This window comes from Euphorbia lathyris, chromosome 5 (assembly GCF_963576675.1).
Source record: "Euphorbia lathyris chromosome 5, ddEupLath1.1, whole genome shotgun sequence".
Classification (NCBI taxonomy): Eukaryota; Viridiplantae; Streptophyta; class Magnoliopsida; order Malpighiales; family Euphorbiaceae; genus Euphorbia; species Euphorbia lathyris.
The window spans coordinates 73854251-73864922 of NC_088914.1; the positions used below are offsets into that span (position 1 = coordinate 73854251).

Consider the following 10672-nt stretch of genomic DNA (forward strand, 5'->3'; position numbering starts at 1 on the left):
TCAAACCCCATCTCAGCCCCCTCTCTCTTCTCTCTATCTGTCACTGGTTTCCTCAATAATATATAAATATTGTCAATTTTAATATACATCGTCTTATTGAGTCTCATGGATTTTAAAACACGTCTGTATGTTAGAACTAAAATGTTGCATAAATTGAGTTCCAAAAAGCAAGGATATTTCAGATCTTCTTCCTTATCCAATAGTCTCTAGAGATGTAAACGAGTCGGCGAATGCATTTTACATCCACTTTTCCCGTTCCCCATGTCCCCATTTCTCATTGCCGCGAAGAATCACCGATTACGTTAAAAAAAAAAATCATTAAAGCTTAAGAATTTCAGAAGCAGTTGTAGCTAATAATACCAAGCACCAACAATCATTCTCAAATTTTTCAAACCACACAAAACTAAAAATTGAAAACAACCAATCACCTAATTAAAATGTACTTAAATCATAAAAAAAAAAAATCAATTATCAATGGAAATAATCAGGGATCCATTGGGAATCGCCATCAAGGATTAACTGGGTGGAAACGGAAATCTCTAAGTGGCAGGATACTTTTCCCCATCGCCGCCACGGGGGACAAAATTATCCCCATCATTGTCCCGTGTAGATTCTTATCGGGGATTTCCCATTTCCATCCCCACCAGAGCTGATCACCGACAGAGACAGGAATCCCCACCCCATTTACATAACAAAATTTACCATCTTCAGCAAACAAACAGTTGATACAAATACAACAACCTGCCTTAATAGTCTTCATGTAAAAGTTGGATGCAACTACCATTCAATATATTCATTCCAACATTATCCGGTTTGGGAAGCAAGACATGCTATAAATTTTGTCACACGAAAGATTAAAGTTCTGTAAGGAAATGAAGATTTGATTAATCTTTCGCAATGAATGCAAAGTTCATTACAAAGCTTTTCATTTCTAATGAACCAAATAACGTGGCACAGCTATCTGTATTCCTATTTCAAAACATTTATGTATAAAATTTGGAGCATATTCAGATACAAACATCTCAGCAGCAGCAGATGTAGAAGGCCTATGATCTACCCTTTCCATGAAACCAGAATACATGTTGAATGAAAAAAGATAAAAAAAAAAAAAAAAAAAAAAAAAAAAAAAAAAAAAAAATGATGTGATACAAAAGATAAAAATAAAAAAATGATGTGATACCATTGAATACAAAATCAGACGTACTTATCAACTTTCCTAACTATACCTGGTGCCTCGCTGCCGATCAGTGAGTTTAGGTGCTGATAATTCATTCCTTTTGGCATTGGTCAATGAAATTCCCTGATGTTGATTGAAGGGCTTCAGTCTCAAGTTCAGATATGTATATGATGCCTATCTTTTTGAAATTTTCAGTTTTGCTCAGTATGTGCCGTAGAAACTTGTGTCTCCACTACTTTCCCTTCATGCTTTCTCTTTCGAGAACTGCGTTTTGATCTGGATGATCGGGTTTTTGTACGCTTAACAGTGTTCTCTGAGGTGTTAATCACAGTCTGTTCAGTAGTTGGGAGTTCAGGAGGTGTATCTGGCCATGGTGTTCGTTTTGATGGGACAGTGATTTCCAGAGGTGGATCAATAATCCATCTGCGGGTGGAACATAGCATAAAAGTAAGAAAATCTGTAAAAACTTAGCCCAGTTGGTCAAATCACTCGAAGATTTGAGGCCATTTCTTAACGATAAAAAGTAATACAACTTATTGTACATGTAACAAGAAATTAAAGGTAAGCTACACTATTATGATTTCTGTTATAAAATATCTAGAGCAGCCTAGCAGGCAACTTGCACAATCAACCCATTTTCTCAAAACATCTATATATTTATAGTAACCAAGTCCGAATCATCCTTGTTCAATAGAGTTGGCTCCCATTAACCACTTAAATTCCATAGGATGATAATAAGCTCGTTTTATCCAAAAGCTCTCTATTCTTTTATTGGATGCAATTAAAAGCCCCATAACAGTCTAAGGCATAGTTATTAAAGGCGCAGGCCATGGCGCCATGACAGCCCCATGGCGAGGCGCAACCGCCATGGTGCCCGCCATTTTGCGCCAAGAGGCAGTTGACAAAGGCGCACCAAGGCACGCCTTGGCAGTTAGAGGCAGTTAGGGGCAGTTTTCTGGAATGTTTGGCAGTTGGGGGCAGTTCTATTAAAAAAAAAGTATTAAAAGAGAGAGATTATACATTTATTAGAGCAGGAAGAAGAAACTGATTTTGTTGATGAGGATGAAGAGGATCAGTTTCATGATCAAGAGTTTGATGTTGCTTTAGATGAGGAGTGATGAATTTGGAGAGTTTTGATTAGGAGTAGAACTTAGGATTTAGTATTCAACTTTATCTTTCTAACATGGAGTTTATTTTGTATTTTAAAATTTATTTATGCTTAAGATATTTTCATGATTTAGTATTGATTGCATTTTTATGTTAGTTCTATAGTTTTATAATTTTTATTCTTGTAAGCATGCGCGCCATCGCCATGCCCCAAGGCTCCAGCAGGACCTCTTGCGCCTTAGTGCGCCATGGCCTTTAATAACTATGGTCTAAGGTATACCAAGACAATCAAGTCACTTCATATTCACAGAAAAAACACCTAGCTATCGCTATGAATTGAAAGTAATCACATATGCTTCATATTGTGCCTTGATGTGACATGGCATGCGTGCTACTTGTTCTCATAATTTGACATTAACTTGCAGTTTGTGTTGTGACAGATTGCTAAAGTTTCTTCTTCGATTATTTCAGAAACAGAAAAAAGAAAATTCAGAATAAACAACAATAGGCAATATTTTCAACAAATAGGGAAATTTTATTAGGACTAACATTTGTTATTCAGTAGCATAAAACAAGATATATTCGTTTACAGACATGCTTCTTATTCATTCAACTTAATTGCACAAAATTCAATCAGTACCATATTTTTTTTTTTTTAAGAAAAAAGGTTGAATCAATCAATGCCTGACTCAGTAAAAGAACTTGAGAATGTATTTCAACTAAGAAACAAAGCAGATAATCTAAGACCTGATTCGTTTCAACTCTTCATTCCAATAAACAAGCTCCTTGGATCTCATTGACATTGACTTAATAGAAATAGAGAGACCTTGGCTAGGACGCATGCATGATATATGTACGGCAGCCAGGAACTCATAGTTTAGCAAATTGTCAATCAGAAATACTGAGCAAAGCCCAGGAAAAAATCAGGAAAACTGAATTATTATTTGAACGCTGTTATCTAAGCACACACTAATGTGAACCACATTACCAGCTGGGTCATGTAGCTCATAAACACCCCTAATCATATGAAAGTCATGTCACATGAGCAGTTAAGTCAAGGAAACATCCTTACAAGTTCAATACCGCTAAAATGACAAAGGAATTAAACCCCATAATGTTTCTCAAGTTCTTCAATATTTTATATTGCTCAAGGTTGTTCAAATCATTAATTTTAGTGCATCGGATGAAGAGGAATCATATGAGCAGAGCAGCTAAGAACAGCTGAATCATTTATAGTCTCAACTGTAGCTCAATCTCCAGTAATATATATATAATGAGCACTACCTGCCACCAACGTTTGGGAACGCATTCATAATTCAAATTTTGACTCCTTCACTGCAATACCTCAATTTTCTAGTGGGATATAGAAATTATGTTTTGCCATCAAAATCTAGAACCAACGCACCAATCTAGGATGCGTAAAATACTGATTCTACATATATTAAACCTATAAAGATACAACTTTCAAAGACCATTAAACCATGCAACAGTACAAATTCGTCAGCATTAATTAGGGAGTTGCTATTCTTACAACAAAAATAACTAATAATATCAGATCTATCATTAGATGGTATAGCAATGTTTCGCTGCAACAGCTACTATTTGAAGAAAGACATAAAAAATTAGTGGTTTATGAATGGAGTTAGCTAACAAGGACAATGATAAGCTTGCAACACAGATTAAATTGATACAGGAACTGCTTATATCTTGTTATTTCATTCCTTTTCTGTTCCAGATTGCTTACCATAGCCGAGTCTGATAGCGGTTACAAGCCTAAAAGTCATGTATATTCGAGAAACGAAAATGGCCAAAAGCATGACAACCATGTCATAATTGATGATTGTACTCAATACTCCCATAAGTAGATAAATGAAAAGCTCTGATTATTATTTTTCTATCTAAGAAGAGATAAGTGCTATATGGAATTTTTGCTACGATTTTCTTCTTTCACCTACGTTATACCTGCTACACCATTGATGTTATAAACTTGTTTGGCTCTTTCGTGGGAAATTGTGGGCATGCCAGAGAATTATAGTATTCTCGAACTATGGAGTGAAATTGAGTGGGCTTTCTAACTTCTACGTAACAAACGACTGTAAGAATTAAAGAGACCGAAAATTCCTAAAGATTCGATTATCAAAACGATACCGACCTTACAAAAAACTGATGAAACAACAATTAAAATAAAATTGTGCTGGAAAAGATAAATGAACTTTGGATCTGAAAATTGAAACTAAGGAAATGATTGAGCATTCTAAATTGCCGAAGTCTAGAGGTAATTTGCTAGAGTTTTTGCTTGGGTTTGTTGAGTAGTTGAGTTGGTTAAGTTGGTGAGTTGGGGTGTTCTCATCGTGATTCCTTCCTTTAGTAGATGTTGGAGGTAACTTCCTGCTTGCTTCCACTTATCCATATTCTCCACCATATTGAGTAACCTCCACTTTGACTTCCACGATGGATTGATATGTATACTTTCTGATTTTTTCTGCTTTTTAATTGGCTCACAAAAACACGTTAAATATTAACTAGCCTTGGTTCCCCTATGTTTACTTTAAGTCCCCCCATGATGTCCACTATAGGAAGTTGGTTTCCCACGAGGTACACTATGATTTCCCATGAGGTACACTACATGGTTTTCCCTAAGGTATACTATGGTTTCCCACGAGGTACACTACATGGTTTCCCCTAAGGTACACACTATGGTTTCCCCTAAGGTACACTATGGAAATTCTAAGTGAATGATGTACCAAAAAAGTTTCCTGAAATGAAAAGTTTCCTAAACATGCCTTTTAAGAAAAGATTTCCTAAAATGTTCTTTTAAGAAAAAGTTTCCTAAAAGTTTATCCTATGAAAAGTGTAAACCAGGGTATGAAACAAGAAAACTTTATTTTTGGTGCAAACAATTGCCCCTCTCAAGCATGAATTTGAGGAACGTAAATTTCATGCTTGATTCTTCAAAAGCCGTGGTGTCAGCTTTTAAAAGTGTTGCATAATAGCTCTTTAGGTGACACAAAATATATAGGCCGTGGAGTCGGCCTTTATATCACCTTCATACTAATATCTCATTTCCTCAATTGGAGGAATTCTCACCAGCCTCAACTTCATCTCCAACTTTTCCCTTGACTTAGCATCTCATCGCTGCTTTTTTTTTTCTTGGCTTGTGAAACTCAAAGTGGCCAACTTGACGGAGGCCATACTCATATAGTTTTTGGACAGCTTCTCGGATGATCTCCGCAGTAACTAGGGGAATCTGTTGAGGGCTGCCAATCTGTTGGTGAACATAAGGCACATTAGGAATTCTAGTGTTTCTCCCATTTCCTCTATAGTTGCCCCCCATCTCTCCAATGATATGGCGGCCTCATGCCTCCTCGTGATATGAAGCTGTATAGGAGGTAGGATTAGTGTTCTCAAAACATTGAGGAGCAAGTGAGTTGCTAGAACTTTCTTGGCCTGCAAAAGTAGCAGCCTTCTTTGAGACAACTTCCTCCCTCAAAGGTGGAATCTGATACTTCTCAGCGATGGACACACCACATCCTTCATTGGACTCCAAGGAAGAGATCCATGATTGTCCTCTGGGGTTAACAACATTTTCAGCTTCAATTTGTTCCACCATATGTGGAACATTGCCTGTTGCCATGACTTCCTCTTCTTCAGAACTTGCAACTACAAGATCTTTGTTGCTCTTATCACTTTTCTTCGGCGGCATTATGATTGTGTCCCACCGAGCGTGCCAATTTTTGTTTGGCTCTTTCGTGGGAAATTGCGGGCGTGCCAGAGAATTATAGTATTCTCGAACTATGGAGTGAAATTGAGTGCGCTTTCTAACTTCTACGTAACAAACGATTGTAAGAATTAAAGAGACTGAAAATTCCTAAAGATTCGATTATCAAAACGATACCGACCTTACAGAAAATGATGAAACAACAATTAAAATAAAATTGTGCTGGAAAAGATTTGAGTATTCTAAATTGCTGAAGTCTAGAGGTAATTTGCTAGAGTTTTTGCTTGGGTTTGTTGAGTTGGTGAGTTGGTTGAGTTGGGGTGTTCTCATCATGATTCCTTCCTTTAATAGATGTTGGAGGTAACTAGCCTTGGTTCCCCTATGTTTACTTTAAGTCCCCCTGATGTCCACTATAGGAAGTTGGTTTCCCACGAGGTACACTATGATTTCACATGAGGTACACTACATGGTTTCCGCTAAGGTACACTATGGTTTCCCACGAGGTACACTACATGGTTTCCCCTAAGGTACACTATGGTTTCCCCTAAGGTACACTATGGAAATTCTAAGTGAATGATGTACCAAAAAAGTTTCCTGAAATGAAAAGTTTTCTAAACATGCCTTTTAAGAAAAGATTTCTTAAAATGTTCTTTTAAGAAAAAGTTTCCTAAAAGAAAAGTTTATCCTATGAAAAGTGTAAACCAAGGTATGAAACAACAAAACTTTATTTTTTGTGCAAACAAAACTACAGACTGGTTCATATTGTTTTAAACCCAAAATACCACCATGATGTTAGGTTCACTCAAAGGTATTCCTGTGCAACTTTCTAGAACCAAAAAATCCATCAATTCCTATAAATAAAATGTAATGGACAATCAAATATGCAATGACAAAGTAAATGAAATCAAATGATTTTCATAGATAAAAAAAAAAACTGTACCATGAGAACACCAGAATAGTAGTAAAGATGAAGGATGAAAAACATACCCAGGAGGAAATTTGCTATCACTTCGGGCTTCAACACGGAGCCACCAAAGCATAACTTGCCGACCACAGCTTCCTAAAGGCTCCACTATTGAAGGATCCTTCAAAAGAGACAGTGGACTTTCTATATTTTCATCAACAGAATCCAAATCAGACATCCAGTCAGGTTTATCTTCAGCTTCCTTCCACACTAACCTTGAATTCAACACAAATCCAGCCCACTCAAGCTTCTGAGGCAGCACGATTGCCCTATCATCAATCAAAATTGCACTCTTCCCTTCATATGGAAGTGCATCAAAGGTATGCCAACCAGCCAAGTTATCAGATGCATTACAAGCTGGCCCCTGAACAGGCATTGAAGTGCTCTTCTCAGGCATAGCCAATGAGGTTTCATCAGCACCACCTGAATGAGCTAGAATACCAATAGAAACAGCACCAAACCACTTCACATTCTGGATCTCATCAAACAGCTCCATACTATGCATATTACTATCATCAGCAAACAACACTACCCCATCCAGCTTCTTCTCTCTCACCACTCTGCTCCACCACAGAAGCAAGCAAATCTAACCGCATCAATTCATACTCTAATAACAACAAGGAAAACAGTCCAATTCCCTACTTTTCCGTAATTCAATTTAAAATTCGGCGACTTAAAATTGACTTGACTTTGACATTCAAAATACTAGACGGAGACGCAAAAGGCAATATCTAAGCATCGAATTAATCAAGCAAAGAAGAAAAGAAGTGTTACCTCAAAGCAGAAAGCCGCATTTTGGCCTCCAATTTATGGCGTCCCTCCCAGGAAATCGACATTCTCTCTTTAAATCCGATATGGATAGTCTTGAGTGCCGATTTCGCGATGATGGACGCGGTTTCATTAGTGACACCACCGGCTTCCACCACGATCCAAACAAGGTCGTAAGGGACAAGCATCAGTGAGTGCATAACACCGGTCAAATGCAGCATTTGGAAAGTTCGCACATAAGTCGGTGTGATTGCGATAATAGTCTTGGGAGTCTTCACTCCAAACTGACTCCTCTGCTCCTTCTGCACCCTCTCGATTATCTGATGCGCTCTCATAACTTCGGTGGGGTTAGGATGAGGCCACGGCCGGATCCGGATTCCATGGCGGCCGACGACAACTCTAGAGCTAACTGTTCTGTTAATTACAGAGAGTGGAGCGTTATCAAGAGGATTCGAAGGAACATTAAGAGGATTGGCAAGATCAGAGGTAGTAGCAAGCTGACGGAACGGCGTAGCGTATAGAGGAGTAGTAGTAGAAGAAGAAGTAGAGAAAAGAAACAAGAAAACAAGACGAGAGAAGCGGAAACCAAGAACAAGACTAATTAGGCAGCAAACACCATGTAAAACAAGCCAAAAGATAGCAGCCGGAGATTTAATAGCAGTTTCACCAGATGAATCTATCGGCGCTGATCCTCTGAAACTGGTGCTCCGGCGGTTCATGTAGCTCTGCTGCAACGCCGAGAGCTTCATTTTTCTGCTCTCTCTCTCTCTCTCTAAGAAACGAGAGGTAGAAGAAAATTGGAGGGGGAAAGAGAGGTATTTGTTGAGTTCGATACAAGTTTTTGGTGAAATAAAGATTAATGAGAACAATTTCTTCGAATTCACGAATCAATGGCTTTTCTCTCTACTTTCATACGCACAGCCAAGACAGCGGAAGAGTAAAATAAAAGGCTTGACTATACAGCGAAAGGGGAAGGATACACAGACAGAGACAGACAGCGCGGGTTTATTGCTTGATTTAGGAAATTAGGACCAAATTTTGTAATTTATCTTCTTTCTTTGAGAAGTTGTAATTTTTCTTCTTAATTACTTAAATTGACATCATTTAAATTAATTAATTGCTTGGTTAAACGAAACCTTTATAAATTAATAATGTCGGATCATGAAATTTTATTAATTTATAGAGGTTATTAATTTATCAAGTGTAAAATTAGTGATCTGACTCAAATCGGGATCAGAAAAATTTATTATTTTAAAAAAATTATTAATTTATCGAATATTAATTTATGAAGGTTTGACAGTAATACAAGATTTTAGACTCTAATTAATAATTATGTAAGAATTCAAAATGAAGAATTAAAATGATTTTTTTAGCAAAATTAGAACCAAGAATATATATATTTTAGATTATCTTAAACTATAAATGTTGTTTAACTTGTGGAGATCAAATGCGTTTTTAGCCAAATTTTATAATCTGAGTGAGAATTTTGAAAAAAAATAGAGAGAGATTGATGATTTTAATAAAAATTTCAAATATATTTTCATAATGATAATATGTATATAAAAAACAAAGTAAAAAAGAAAAAAAAAACTGGTGCATGTATTTGAATTATCAAATTTAGTGGTGTAGTATTAGCAGTTAAAGAATGTTAAGGAACAATTGGGAATTATTTTATTTTTTTATAATACAAGTGGAAATTATTACAAATTACAATTAAGACACCTAGTTTTAGAAAATAATTAAATTATAAGTCACCTGTGGTAATCTTAGATTAGGTCAACGGTCAGTGGAGAAAGTTGGGCCGTCGATTCATTTTGGAAAGGAAATATATTATTTCTTTTTACAGCATTTGGAAACGAATTTTTAGTATATAGGAATGGGTTGAAATTTTCCTTTGAAAAATCAAAATGGAAATGATGCAGCGGAAATAAACAGACTTTCGTTCTAAACACTTGCTCGCGCACGAACAAAGCTTAAAACCGTCAACTATCGTTGAATCGCGCACGACTAACGAAAATTGGAGGAAAGAGAATAAACTCTGAAATTCTTATTTAATCAATAACTGCCTTACATAAGGTGGAGGTCGAGCCTTTATATAGGCTGACAAAATAAAAACCTAATCCGAAACCTAAAAGGAAAAGGAAAACAAAAATAAGAAAATTGCGCAAAAACACAAAAGGCCTATTTGAGGCCCAAAACGACCTCGGATGGCTAAAAACGCGTCCACCATGGGTCCGATTCCAACAAAATTAGGGTCTGAAATCGCTAAATTCCAACAACCCGTTTTATCTTCAAAATCTCAGTTTCGGGTCCGCTTTCTCCAAATAGTTTAAAGCCCGCTCCACTTCATCAGGAAACCTAATCGAAAATTAGATTAATCAAAATCAGTATAGAGTGTAAGATTTTTTATTTTAGAAACAACAGTTATGGTGTAGTTTTAGCTTTCATATTTTGTTTTTAAAATTTAGTGCACTCAATTAACTCACTAAAAATTAATTATAATTATACACACGCTTTCTTTGTACTAAAAAAAGCTTTGTAATTTGGATGATGGTGTTGGAAAACCCAAACAGAAGTTGCCTCCTAGCGCAGCAGCAGTACGTCGGTGCTTTCTCTTACTATAATTAACCTAAAGAGAAAGTATAAAAATAAATTATGTAGTTTCTATTCTATCATTTTTAAATACAGTTTCATATTTTAAAACATAAGCATGTATTTTAAAATTCAAAATATTAACACCATTAACGTTACAATGAAAGTCAAGTGATTGTAAAGATAATTTTATCTTTCTATCATTGTCCATGTTTGAAGCCGTATTGTTGGTGGACTTGCCAAAGACCCCATACTAGACATGCTACTAGTAGTTTCTTTCTTGCCTAATTCTTCTTATGCAATTGTAACAAAATGAGAGATTGGAAGGAGAGAAAATGAAACCTCA

The 10672-nt window shown here is 36.3% G+C and overlaps 1 protein-coding gene across 1 annotated transcript; it reads right to left on the bottom strand.

Annotated features, from left to right (window-relative positions):
- Positions 1 to 860: 860 nt before the first annotated feature.
- On the bottom strand, positions 861 to 8703 carry LOC136229109 (beta-1,4-xylosyltransferase IRX14-like). Its single transcript, XM_066017678.1, has 3 exons — positions 7741 to 8703; positions 6990 to 7526; positions 861 to 1600 (listed from the first exon to the last, which is right to left on the bottom strand). Exons 1-3 carry the CDS (start codon positions 8481 to 8483, stop codon positions 1369 to 1371), a joined length of 1512 nt encoding a protein of 503 aa, XP_065873750.1. The 5' UTR covers positions 8484 to 8703; the 3' UTR covers positions 861 to 1368.
- Between the last annotated feature and the right edge of the window lie 1969 nt (positions 8704 to 10672).

What these genes read in the sequence shown, in the direction of transcription:
- LOC136229109 (XM_066017678.1), bottom strand. Translation starts at nt 8,483, where the DNA reads ATGAAGCTCTCGGCGTTGCAGCAGAGCTACATGAACCGCCGGAGCACC. An exon ending in ATGCGGCTTTCTGCTTTGAG is followed by an intron (nt 7,527 to 7,740) that starts GTAACACTTCTT and finishes GTGGTGGAGCAG; the next exon opens with AGTGGTGAGAGAGAAGAAGC. An exon ending in GATAGCAAATTTCCTCCTGG is followed by an intron (nt 1,601 to 6,989) that starts GTATGTTTTTCA and finishes TTCCACCCGCAG; the next exon opens with ATGGATTATTGATCCACCTC.